The sequence below is a fragment of the Xyrauchen texanus genome, chromosome 40 (genome assembly GCF_025860055.1).
Source record: "Xyrauchen texanus isolate HMW12.3.18 chromosome 40, RBS_HiC_50CHRs, whole genome shotgun sequence".
NCBI lineage: Eukaryota > Metazoa > Chordata > Actinopteri > Cypriniformes > Catostomidae > Xyrauchen > Xyrauchen texanus.
The window spans coordinates 19,039,206-19,052,902 of record NC_068315.1 but is presented as its reverse complement, the minus strand read 5'-3'; the positions used below and the strand labels follow the sequence as shown (position 1 = coordinate 19,052,902).

Here is a 13,697-nt window from a genome sequence, read left to right as displayed (position 1 = left end):
TAAGTAGCTTACGCTATGGGAACACCATGTAAAACGCCGTGCGTGCTGACTTCGCTCTATAAAACCAGAGGCAGGTGCCTGAGCTTTAAAGCAAAGTGATTATTCCCCGAGCCGGCCAACGGCGAGCTATATACAGGGATATTACAGAGCGTCCTTGCCAAGGCGGCAAGTCTTTGTACAAACACAAGCACACATCTTATGTACTGAGCTTTTTATGTACTGGTACGCATAATAAATCCTCTAAGTCGGTCAGAGACAGACCTTATAAGGGAGGAGGTGCTGTCCAGCATACACACACTCTATTCCATTCTATAGTCAGGCTGATAGAATGTTGGAATGCAATGAGGGGACCTGTAGGTTATAAAACCTGATAAATGTCGAAGGCGAGGCCCAGCCTGCCGCACGACAAATATCTTCAATGGGTATCCCACTCGACCACGCCCACGAGGAGGCCATGCTCCTCGTGAGAGTGAGCTCTGATGCCTAAGGGGCATTGAAGGCCCTTGGCTTCATAAGCCAGCTTATAGCATCCACTATCCAGCGCGATATTCTTTGCTTTGAGACAGCGAGACCCTTAGTTCGGCCGCCAAAGCATACGAATAATTGTTCCGCTCTGTCTGAACAGGGCAGAAGGTTCCAAATATACTCTGAGCCCTGACCGGCAGAGTAAATTTGCGCCGCTTTGCCTGCTGGGGACGATAGGCTGCCAGAGATATCACCTGTGCTCTGAAGGGTGTGGAGAGCACTTTAGGAATATACCCGTGCTTTGGCCTAAGGACAACTCTGCAGTCGTTAGGTCCAAATTCCAGGCAAGCAGCTTGATGACAGCATGCGCAGGTCGCCCACTCTTTTAACTGAAGCGAAGTGCCAGCAAGAGCGCGGTTTTGAGCGAGAGCTGCTTAAGGTGCACGGTTCGAGAGGTTCGAACGGGCACCCTTGAGTGCGCCCAGGACCGTGGGCCAGGTCCCAGATCGGCACCGAAGGTGGGCGAGGAGGGTTCATCCTCCTAGTGCCTCTTAGGAAACGAACGATCAGATAGTTTTTCCCTAATGAATGTCCTTTATCAGGATTGTGTGACGCCGCTATGGCAGCCACATAGACTTTGAGCGTGGAGGGTGTGCGGCCCGCCTCCAGCAGCTCCTGCAAAAAGGCGAGTACACTTGGTATCTCGCGACGCTTTGGGGTTCAAACTCTTGGTATCACACCAGTCACTGAACACTTTCCACTTTCGGGCATACAAGCGCCAGAGGGCGCCACGCCTCAGTAATGGTTCTCAAAACTCCACTGGGGAGGTTCTCGGAACCCATTGAGGGGCCATGCATGGAGGGCCCACAGATCGGGCGGGATGAAGAATCATCCCGCTGGCCTCTCCGAGGAGGTCTTGCCTCAGCGGAATCGGCCATGGGGCAGATTGCATCATCTGTATCAGTTCTGGAAACCACGCCTGGTTTTTCCAGAGTGGGGCTACCAGGAGCACTGCACATTTCACCTCCCTGATCCGACTGATGACCTGAGGTAGCATCGCGATTGGGGGAAAAGCATACAAGGGGCTGCTCGGCCAAACTTGGGCGAAGCGTCCGTGCTTTTTGGGAACAAGAGAGGGCAGTGGCGTTTTCCTTGGAGGCTAAGAGGTCGACCTCTGCCTCGCCAAAGGTTTGCCATAACCACTGAACCGTCAGAGGGTGGAGAGACCATTCTCCTGGGAGAACCTTGTCTCTGGATAGCATGTCCGCTCCTTGGTTCAGGACACCTGGCACGTGCGCTGCCCTTAGCGAGCGCAGGTGGTGTTGTGACTATAGAATGAGCTCCCTGGCCATAGCGTGCAGGAGCTCGACCTGAGTCCACCTTGGTGATTTATATACTGAAACTACCGGCCATGTTGTCCGCTCGGACCAGGACGTGTTCGCTTTTTAGGTACGGAAGCAGGGCTCTGCGGGCCAAGACGACCGCTTTCATTTCCAGACAGTTTATGTGTAGGCGCTTTTCCGGGTTTGACCAAAACCCGGAGACAGGCCTGCCCTCGTAAAGGGCCCCCCATCCTATTTTGGAGGCATCTGTCGTGATCATTTTTCTCCTCATACTCACGCCCAGACTCACGCCGGTTTGATACCAGTTGATGGCTTTCCAGGGCGTCAGGGCTTTTATACAGCCGTGATTCGCTCTGATCAAAAAGTGGCCCAAGCGCCACGTGTGAGTGGGGACACGGCTCTTGAGCCAGCGCTGGAGAGGACGCATGTGCAACAATCCTAGCTGGAGTACAGCTGATGCCGAGGCCATGAGACCGAAGCATTCTTTCAAATCGCTTGACGGGGCCTGCGTGCCCGCTCTGAACGATGTTGCAAGGCGTCGAATAGAGAGCGCCGCTCTGATGAGAGGCACGCTGTCATCTGCACTGAGTCTAGCACTATTCCCAGAAAAGAGATATTCTGGCTGGGGATAGCACGCTCTTTGCAAAATTGATTCTCAGACCCAGGCATTCTAGATGGCTGATAATCCAAGATCTGTGTGTCATTAACTGGTCCCCTGATTGTGCTATGATTAGCCAATCGTCGAGGTAATTCAGTATTCGCGACTCCCGCTGTCTCAGGGGAAAGTGCCACGTCCATACATTTCGTGAATGTACGGGGGCCAATGATAGGTCGAATGGTAGTACTGTGTATTGGTATGACTGTCCCTCGAAGCTTAATCTCAGAAAGGGCCTGTGATGAGGCGCTATCGAATGTGAAAGTAAGCGTCTTTCAAATCCACTGATAGAAACCAATCCCCGGGCTAACTTGTGCGAGGATATGTTTGGTTGTTAACATTCTGAACGAGCGAATCATTAAAGCTTTGTTCAGATGTCTGAGATCCAGGATGGGGCTAAGGCCACCGTCCCTTTTCGGACGAGAAAATAGCGGCTGTAAAAACCCGCTCGCTCAAAGAGGGAGGAACAGTTTCTATAGCCCTTCTCTATCAGTTTGAGCAACTCGGTGCGTAGAACATGTGACACATCTTTTCTCACTTTCGTCTCGACCACCGCTGAAAAGCGGGGTGGTCTGCGAGCTGAACTGAAGTGAGTATCCGTGTTTTATTATATTCAAAACCCATTTCAGCATATCGGGATTTTTTCCCAGGCTTCTGCTCGCGACAGATATGGGCTGAATGCTGGCTGGGGGCGTGTCGCAGTGACATATGGGCCCCACCGCAAATCGCTTTGTGCTAACACAGAGTCTACGGCTCTCAGAGGCGCAGGTGCGCGCTGAGCAGCCGTATTGAGTGCCGAGTGCAGGGTGTGTGTGAGAGTACAGGCACGCGCGCTATCTCCGAGATGCTCACAGCATGAGTCGGAGAGATGCTTGCAACTGTATGAACAATGTTTTGGGGTGGGGTGCATACATCATAATAGGCACGCTGGCCACATTCATAAAGCTTTCCGCGATTTAGCGGGAGTTTCTTTGCTCACACGATTGCATCTGTGATGCTTGCGGCATGAAATAGAGAGCTGTTTGAAACTGTATGGGTAGCTGTGTGTAGGGGTGCGTGCAGTACAGCAGGCACGCGCGCTACACTGATAGTATTTCCCGTTTTTACTGGGGAAGTGTTTATAACTGTGGGAACAGTGCTTGTGTGTAGTGGTGCATACATGACAATAGGCACACGATCTACATTTTTGGGACATCCAGCCTGAACTGGGGAGGTATTTGGCACTGTTTGGACAGTACTGATATGTGGGAATGCACACTTTAGTGTGGACATGTGAACCCTTAGTGACACAGGCAGAAAATGACTCTTTTCGTGATTTCTGTGTGTCGCCGTAAAAACGGCGTTTGATTGCAGGTGAGCGAGTTTTATGACTGGCCCATTGACTGCTGTATAGACATTTCCAGCCGCCTGTAAGGGGACTGGGTAATGTTTTAGATGTTTGAGAAAGAGCGGTCCGGCTTTTGCGAGACACGTACTCTCTCTTTTTCTTCCTGTTGCTAGGAAGACTTACGAGGCTCCATGTTCAGAGTGATTCTGGGCCGAGGACCTCATTGCTCGTGCGGCTTTCTTCGCCAGCGGAACGCGAGCGGCGCCGAGCGCCCTTTTCAGGTCTGCTCTTCGGCTGGGAGACGGGCGGCTCTGCCCTGGCTCGCTGCTGCTGCTGGGGCGGTTTCTGAGACGAGCTGGAGCGCTTGGGCAGGAAGTGATGCATAGCTTGCGAATCCTTCCGAGCCTCAGTGAAGCGCTCAGTGAATTCTCTCAACGCCGGTCCGAACAGGCTGCTTGGAGTGACAGGCGCGTCAAGAAATGGTGCCTTATCCGCGTCCTTCATCTCTGTTAGCGTTAGCCACAGATGGCGCTCAAGGACGGTCAAATTAGCCATGGCCCGGCCGATGGATTGGGCGGTGGCCTTTGTGGCTCGCAGGGCTACGTCCGTAGCGCTGAGCAGGTCCTTGAAAGCCTCAGGTACAGGTCCAGACTCGTCCATGGTGCGGAGAAGTTTGGCCTGAATAACTTGTAGGACCGCCATCGAATGCAGCGCTGACGCAGCTTGGCCGGCGGCGGCGTATGCGCGACCGGCGAGAGCTGAGGTGGTTCTGCAGGGCTTCGAGGGGTGAGAAGCTCTGGCCTTCCATCCAGCGGTGGAGGGTGGGCATAGATGGTTGGCCACGGTCTCCTCGAGGGGCGGAGTTGCCTCGTAGCCTCTTTCTCTCGCGCCGTCCACTGAGGAGAGCGAGGAAGAAAAAGAAGGCTTTAGGCGAGCAGAGTGCGGGGCTTTCCACGACTTTGTGAGCTCGTCGTGGACCTCAGGGAAGAAAGGAGAGGGTCTCTGTCGGGGGGCCTGCCGGCGCCCCTGCAGGAACCACTCGTCCAGCCGGCTGCGGGCGGGTTCTTCTGGGGAAGACCAGTCGAGCCCGAGGTCTTCCACGGCTTTTGACAGGATACGGACGATTTCCGAGTCCATGCTGGTGCCCGCGCTCGTGTCCGCTGATGTCGATGGCGCGGGGTCGAACAAGCCTGGCCAGTCGTCGGATGCAGCGTCAAGAGAGAGGCTGTCATCCTTTCCATCGTCGTCCCCTGATGTGCCGAACGAGACGAGACCCACTGCTTTGTTGGAGGGGTGCAGGTCCACTCTCGTGAAGTGGACTGGTGGCGGGGAGATTTCTGGTAGCGGTGATGTACGCGGGGACTGAGCCGGCGTGACGTCACCAAAGTCGGCGTGCTCTGGCAGCCTCTGTGAGCGGCGCTTTTTCTTGCACGGCTCGAACGGAGGTGGCAGCACGGTGGAAGCCGGCTCGTTTGCGGTGAAAACGGCAAAGCGAACGCGCAGCTCGGCGAGGCCCAAGGAGTCGCATTCGGGGCATCCGCCCTGAATGAGTGCAGTGAGTGGTCTTCACTGAAGGAGATTAAATGTAAAGGAACTCGCATGACGGGGTGCCCATTATATAGCCTGCCTATGCTAATTTCGGCAGGCTCTGAGCGCGCGAACGCGAGGCGCGCGCCCATTGGTCGCTGCGTTCAGAGTCGCCCCGTCATTGGTTCGAGCAGTTGCCGCGGCACAGCCAATGACCGAGCTGCCTCGCTCATCGCTGTCTGCTGTGCAGCTGCAATGCGTTTTACAAAAAGACTTCAATATTTCTCGAGAAACGGAGTTTTCCCATAGCGTAAGCTACTTACGCAATAGGAGAGACCTCTCGGTTTAGGAACTACAAACCCAGCAAGGGCCGTCACACTTGTCTAAATTAACACACTGAATGGTATGCTCTTTGCATTAATGTACCACTTATTTCAAACATAAAAATACTGTATTTACAGCCACCAGGAAATGCCAGGGTGATTTTAGAATGTGTAACCCAAGTTTACTGTAAAGGAAAGGCTGTCCACATTTCTCAGATTGAACACATTGCCCATGTTTTTGAGTTTTTTTCCCCCTCCCATTTTCTCCCCAATTTGGAATGCCCAATTTCCAATGCACTCTAATTCCTTGTTGTGCCTCAGGGGCGAAAATTTCATCAAAATGTTGGGGGGGACAATAAACATAACAATTCTCAAGAGCAATTTTTGAAGGGGACACCAAGGTTTTTTTTTGTTGTTGCCCCATTTGCATTTGTATTATTTTATTTCTTAAACAATTATTTTAAGAATATATCATTATATTATTTACAATACACATATTTTAATGATATTTTAGGGGGACAACCCCCAGCGATTTCCGCCTATGGGTGGCATAGTGACTCACCTCAATCCGGGTGGCGGAGGACAAATCTCAGTTGCCTCCGCATCTGAGACAGTAAATCTGCACCTTTTATCACATGGCTTGTTGAGCGTGTTACCACGGAGACATAGTGCGTGTGGAGGCTTCATGCTATTCTCTGCAGCATCCACACACAACTCACCACGTGCCCCACCGAGAGCGAGAACCACATTAAAGCGACCACGAGGAGGTTACCCTATGTGACTCTACCCTCCCTAGCAACCAGGACAATTTGGTTGCTTAAGAGACCTGGCTGGAGACACTCAGCATGCCCTGGATTCAAACTTGCGACTCCAGGGGTGGTAGTCAGCATCTTTACTTGCTGAGTTACACAGGCCCCACACACTGCCCATGTTAAATGAAACATGACTAATGAGTAATGGAACAAACAGGAAAGAGAAAAAACAACAACATCTAATGTTCCTTAATTGCATCAATGTCCTTCCTGTGCTGTCACCCACAGCTTACGAGTAAAAATAGGTCATCCAGGCTGGGGCATCAGAGTGCCCTGAACCACATCTCTACAGTCAATATAGGGTGGCTGATGAGGTGCTGCATATAGAATCAATTTAAATAGGTCTCTTAGTTCAGCAAACAGACTCAAATTATGGCCTGTCTTGCACTTAAGTTATAATATGACAAATATTATAACAGTGTTGTAATTTATGCTTTTTACAACAGAGCTCTTCAGTTTGTAGTCCTGAAACCTGGAAGAGAATTAAAACCATGTGTTTCCTCGTGAACTAACCTTTAGACTTAAACTTACTTTTATCTTTTATTTACACACAGTCATCCTTCAAAAGTGATTTTTTTAAACTGCTGTGTGCTTTGAAAACATAAGTTGCTACAAAAGGATTATAATGGTTGTTCAACTTACACAACACAAGGATTCAGCCTGATGTTACATTACGTGACTGTGGCAATATTTTTGCTAAATAATGGAACAAGGCTCCTTACAAAAATCAGTTCTGAGTTGAGAAGTCCACTGTGTGGCGCTAAAAGTGAGTTCAATGTTTTCTCAAACTTTTAATAACAATTCTCTCATGCCATCCCAGTATGAATTTGTTTCTTCTGCAAATCATGGCAGATCATGATTTCAAGCTCGATTACACTTCCTAGTGTTTGACGCATGTGCAGAGCTAGATGGCGCTATAGGAAGTGTAATCAAGCTTGAAATCATGATCTGCCTAGAGGCTGCTGTCAAGATGTACAGTGAAAAAGGAGTTCGATTTTGTTTTGTTCTCACCCAAAACCAACTGGATCACTTCAGTAGACATTGATTTAACCAATGGAGTTTGATAGATTATGTTTATACTGACTTGATCTGCTTTTGGAGCAACACTCTATCTATTGAGCTACCATGCAAATTGATCACACTTGAACAAACATGCAGTTTTAAATTCTAGCTGGTTATGAAATGCAAACTTTTAAATACAATGAGCCACATAAAAATTATTTTGCAAACATATAGGTTTTAAAATTCACATTTAAGGAGTGATGGCTTCTAGGTTATGTTGTGGATTAAAACTAGAAATTATCTTCAAGTACATATTAGCCAGTGTCCTTATGAATGCCATTCTATAAACACGTTAGAAAGAGCGAGCCCCTGGCGAATTAGCCTTTCGGGTTGGCTTACAAATTGACATCACAACGAATACCTCTTCAGTGAAGTATTCTCACATGCTTGTCTAAACAGGAGAAATACATGCAAATTACAAAGTTTGGTAAGCACTGCTGGCATGTTTAGCTGTGACCTACAAGTTCTGTTTAACATGCTGATTTATTCAAGAACACTTTATAACATTGTTTCCTTTAAGTTAGCTTCAGAAAGACGTTTTCTTAAGGTATTTATGCTTGCTGTAGTCTCATTCAGAAACTACATATTTCATCATAGTTTACATGTAAACTGAATCTAATCCCAAATTTGGAAGATATTGAATCTTTGCTTCAAACCAGCTGAGTTCATGCCTCTCTCAGAATGTGCAATAAATGCTTTATCATTGGGCAGGTTTTGGGCAGAATGGTTTAAGCTGAGTAGATGTGGAAATGCACATTATGAATTATAAAATTCTATGCCAGAAAGTCGTCTCTCTCATCACTTTAGGCATCAGCATGCTGCTATGTCAGCAACACCCATCATACACGGTGGGAAAGCTTTAAAGCTTTAGGTCCCTCAAAACATCAACTACCCACCTAACTATTTAGAGTTTGTGAAATTTATTTAAAGTTATTCAGAGTTAAAATCTTGTGGGTAAATCTTCTGTCAAGGTAAATTGTATGTATGGATCTGCATGTAAAAAGTTTGTTTATTTTTAAATTTTTTCTTCCCTTCTTCTACATTCCAGAGCAGTACCATCTAAACAACACTGGCTTCTCTTTCGGAACACCAGTCGGACTACCTCATCCTCAGAGCAACCTCAGCATACCAGGTCTTGCGCTAAATAAGTACAACTCTCTAAAGGCAGTTGGTAAGAAATCTTACGTGCAATAACCTAATGTGCACAAACACACATCATTCACAAACGTTGAATTATTTCATACATATTTGGTTGAATGCCATGAACAACAGTGCCTGAGTTTGACTGACAGAATTTTGGAAGCCTTCTGGTATGAGAGGACCACATTTGGGGCAGTACTACAAAGTTACTCAGTGTCACAAGTCCTCAAACTAGGGTTCCAGTGCCTATGGCCACATGTTTACACAGACGTGCACATACACCGGACACATTTTCTGCAGTTGTTTTTGTCAGAATTACCAGTAGGATCCTTAATACACTTACTACACAGTGACAATGGATTTTTATTATGGCAAAAGAAGTGCAATGAGGGTAATGATAAATCTAGCTCTTTCAGTTCATAGAGCCATTTCTTAGAAAGCAATCCCCTTGTCTTTTACAGATTTATTCAAAGTGATGCTTTATGAAGTAAATACCCAAGAGGCATAATCTGTTAATAGGCAATCTGTTACTTTTCTTAATCTCGAATTTGTAAAAATAAAAACACAGCTCCTCTTCCATTTTGTCAAAGAACAATTTAATTTTCTTATTTCTTATTTTTTTTATCCCCTTTTCTCCCAATTTGGAATGCCCAATATCTTAGTAGGTCCTTGTGGTGGCATGGTTACTCACCTCAATCCGAGTGGCAGAAGGCAAGTCTTAGTTGCCTCCGCTTCTGAGACATTCAAACGGCATCTTATCATGTGGCTCGTTGTGGCTCCTATGACACCGTGGAGACTCCCAGCATGTGGAGGCTCATGCTACCCTCCATGATCCACGCACAACTTACCACGCGCCCCTTTGAGAGCGAGAACCACTATTCACGAACACGAGGAGGTTACCCCATGTGACTCCACCCTCCCTTGCAACAGGGCCAGCTTGGTTGCTTAGGAGACTTGGCTTGAGTCACTCAGCACGCCCTGGATTCGCAACTCCAGGGGTGGTAGTCAGTGTCAATACTCGCTGAACTACCCAGGCCCCCTAGAACAACTCAATTTTAATGACAGCAAAAGGGAGCTTGTGGGCATGAGAGGTGTTTGCTGTTGTCCATTGTTTATTTACTTTCAGACAGGAACATTAGACTGCCCTAGATTCTGGGAACTTGTTAAGCCATTTGTAGCAAAAACACAAAGATTCAGTGACATAATGATGCATAAATAATCTATACACATTATTAGCTGAACAAAGATCTGATGCCAATCAGCACATTGTGATGATAATAATGATGAGGCACTCTGACAATATAGCCTTCGGAGTAAGGTTTTTCAGCCATCGTCTACACAAATCACCTTGTGGCAAGAAGTAACAATAAATAAGAGAAATAAGGCTAAAAATACAATTTGATGACTATGTTACTTGAAAGAATGCCACATGGCATCAGTTTACACATTTGATGAAGGGTCCCACAATGGATTTGATGAGGCTGTGACCAAAAGTGCATCTACATGAATTTTACTCAATCCTTTTATTTCACAGTGTTTTTCGGGCATGTAAGCCCATGCACAATCAGTATGTTTACAAGAACTACAAAGTAAACTCTTTAGTCTGACTGTAATCGTACTAGTCTGGTATTTACGAATTCAGACTAACAGACCTAGATTATGGGACTTTAGTGCAGCTTTGTCCAGCATGTATTAACATTAATAACATTAATCAGACCACAACTGCCTCTGCCTTGTGCACAGGCTTGAAAATGCAGAGTGGATACACGACATGTACAGTATTGCCAGCTTTCTTTGACTGATGTTCTTCCTTCAAAAATGTTATTATGCGTTCATGTCATGTACAGGGGCACCGTTAGAGTTTTTGGGCCCTTTGACAACTTTACACTCTGAACCCCCTATCTTATAGCAACCCTAACAAAAAAGTAATAATATAGAATAAATAAATGAATATATAGTATGCACTGTATGTATATAGGAAACGGCGCAAATGCGGCCACAAAATCTTGTGCATGGAGCAATTCCAATTTTGCAGGCTGGTTCAGAGCACTATAAAACAGAGGATACAGCAAACCAGACATTTATGTGGCGAGACAGAGTGAGCAACTCGCAGGTAAATCTCGTGAGAAGAGAGATAAGTCATGTCTAAGGAATGACCTTTAAACATTTCAGGCAACATAAAGTCACTGCTTAATAAAATGGACAAGCTCTCAGTAGAGCACTCAACAGGAGTCTTGGGAATACAAATGTTGCAGTTTCATGTGCTTTTAAGAACTTCACTGAAAGCCGATGCTCCCAGTACTGGATCGATTTCACATGCTGTGCAATCATAAGCAATAAGAATAGGGAGGTCAACTTTCAGGACACATTAACGTAAAATCACTGTTTTGCACTGCAGCATGCAGTGACTAAAGGTACAGGTAGCTGGTGAAGGACTTTTCCCTGAACAAACAACACTATTTAAAAGATCCACCAGTGGGCATTTATATTGGATAAAAATGTTTCATGCTATTCTTTGATAAGATTTCTCATGTGATGGTTGGCTATGTCTGCCTCTCTAGCTCATGCTTGTTTCTTCTCTCTTACAGCTGATACCGCAAGCCGAGGCTACTACAAAAGCTATCCAGTAATGGAGTTCTCCCAGCATCGTTGCCCACCTGTACCCTTCCAACCGGTGCTTATGCACCCAAAAGACAAGTCCTACCTTCACCAGGTCCTCCCCTCCCATGACATCCATTCCCCCCTTTCCATCTCAATCCCAACCAACCAGTTGGAGAGGACCCGCATCACAAAGACCACCACCCACCCTCAAATCTCCAACTCAGCCTTGAAAACTTGGGATTCTGAGCAAAGACACGTCCACCGGCAGACCTCACATCCAGGGCACTCCAATTGCAGACAGACTTACAGCAACAGGAGGCAGTACAGCACAGAAGCACTACCTGAATTCCTTTCCCAGCCCACAGGCTATGGGGGACATCCATTGTATCAGCCGTACCACACCAACAGCAAGACAGAGGTCACTGTCTGAGAAAAGGGGAAAGAAGAAAACAACACCCCTGACTGTTATTGTGTTTGTCAGCAGGCTGTATACACAAAGACTACAAAGTCATGTCATACTCTGGAACTCCTTGTTTCTCATGGTTTCTTTTCTGTCCTAGTTTGCTGGCTTCATCTCTGATCATTGTGTAACTGCAGCAGCATGCTCCTCTCTCAAACAACAATGATGTGAGTGTTCAAACCGGAATGCAGGAATGCCCCCTCAGGACACATTAACTCAATGGGGACAGTGCAGTCATCACATCAGTCTAAATCAGTCATTAAGGAGAGTTAGAATGGGACATTATACTGCTCATCTTTATAAAAACACAACCTCAGGATAAATTATGTGGACAAACGACAACGTAAACTTGTTCTCCTGTCCAAGAACAGGGTCAAAGAGCAAAGAAAGTCTTCAACAGCCAAATGTCTGCTCTCATACCAGGATTTGTGTATAAGCTTCCGTGGATGTGTTGAGGATTTTGTGTTGATGAGGAAAGATCAACTTCAGATTTCACGTCTTCCTCTGTGGTCTGAGCATTTACTCTGTTTGAAGGTCAACATTTCATTAAATCACTAATTCGTTTTAAGGGAATGAAGTTGAGGAAAAACCTGTCACAAGACATAATAATCCAGTTCCCGCCATAGGCAACAATCACCTTTTACAAAAGAACCATGTTACGCTGTCACTGAACATGAGGCAAAACCTGCTCAAATGAAATGAAGATTTACACACACTGCCAAAGCCAACATAAAACTGATCAAGAACCACACAGTGCTCACACTTTCCAGACCTTCCGAAAATGCTGAAAACAGTTAGATCAGAGAGGAAACCTTGGCTTTTGACGCTGCATTAGTTTAACATCCAAACCACCTCAGACGTGGAGTGGAGCCATCAAATCATTTGAGATATTGTAATCGAACTTCATCTCATCTTTCTGTTTTATCTGTTATTGAATAACAATTTCTGAGTTTCTCTGTTTCCTCCCTTTCTCAAGACTGCTTGACTGAAAGTGTGAATCTTCACTGTCATGCGGAGTTGAGCAGCTCACTTACAGATTGTTGTCCTTAACTGGTTGCCTCATGGTGCTCAAAAAAGAAGCACGGTCATGTAGCTTGCAGCTCAGAGCAATAATCTGGGAATGACGCACATCATTCCATAGATCAAGCTATGTAATGGCAAAAATATCAGCTCTAGTGAATTAACCATGATTGAAATCAAGATCTCACAGGCACTAGTTCTGTAGTAGGCAAACCTTTTACTATTTACCTTCTTTTGTTTGTCCTTCCTTCAACTTGGTTCAGCAGAGTGGGTTAACAAAACTTTTACCTCAGAGACAATGTATGAAAACAGAAAAACAAGATCTAATTCAATACCATATACCACATCAGATAGGACAGACAACCTTCTTCTGTAGTCGAACAGAGACTATGATAGGAAATCTAAAAATTAGAAATTAATTTGGAACGTCACATTTTCAAATGTAGGCTACATACTGAAGTGTTATCTGAATATTTACAAATGTTTGTAGTCAAAAATGTAAAGAGCTTCCCATTTTCCAGTATTGAGTCATGCTTTTCTTCAATCCAGATGTTCTTTTGAACCGGACTCTTCTGCTTTTTCACATTTATATTGAGCATCTTAAATGCATTTCTGTATTCCTGTACATAAATTGTATTTAATAACTACACAGTCAATTAGGTTTTAGACACTTTTAAAAGATAGGCTTTATGAAATAAAAGTGTGTATATAGGCTACTATTTGTTACATTGTAAATGTTACTTATGTGTTGTGTATTAATTGTGAGATGTTAATTAAATATTTGAATAAGGGCTTTTAACTTCAATTGGAGTTTAGGTTTAGGAGATTGAAATTTAAACATTTTAAGTTTAAATCAAAACCAGAAAACATAATATATACTAGAATATATTTTGCAAGAATATTTACGGTTTTGCATACACGTTAAATAAAAGAATCAATGACCAAAAAAATAAAAATAAAAA

General features: G+C 45.6%; 1 protein-coding gene across 1 annotated transcript in view; it reads left to right on the top strand.

Moving 5' to 3' along the window:
- Positions 1-11,685, top strand: part of LOC127633179 (protein shisa-9-like) — a 28,710-nt gene extending 17,025 nt beyond the window's left edge. The window contains exons 3-4 of the mRNA XM_052112053.1: positions 8,563-8,685; positions 11,243-11,685. Coding sequence (XP_051968013.1) covers positions 8,563-8,685; positions 11,243-11,685 — 566 coding nt within the window. The remainder of the gene's footprint in view (positions 1-8,562; positions 8,686-11,242) is intronic.
- The last annotated feature ends 2,012 nt before the right edge of the window (positions 11,686-13,697 follow it).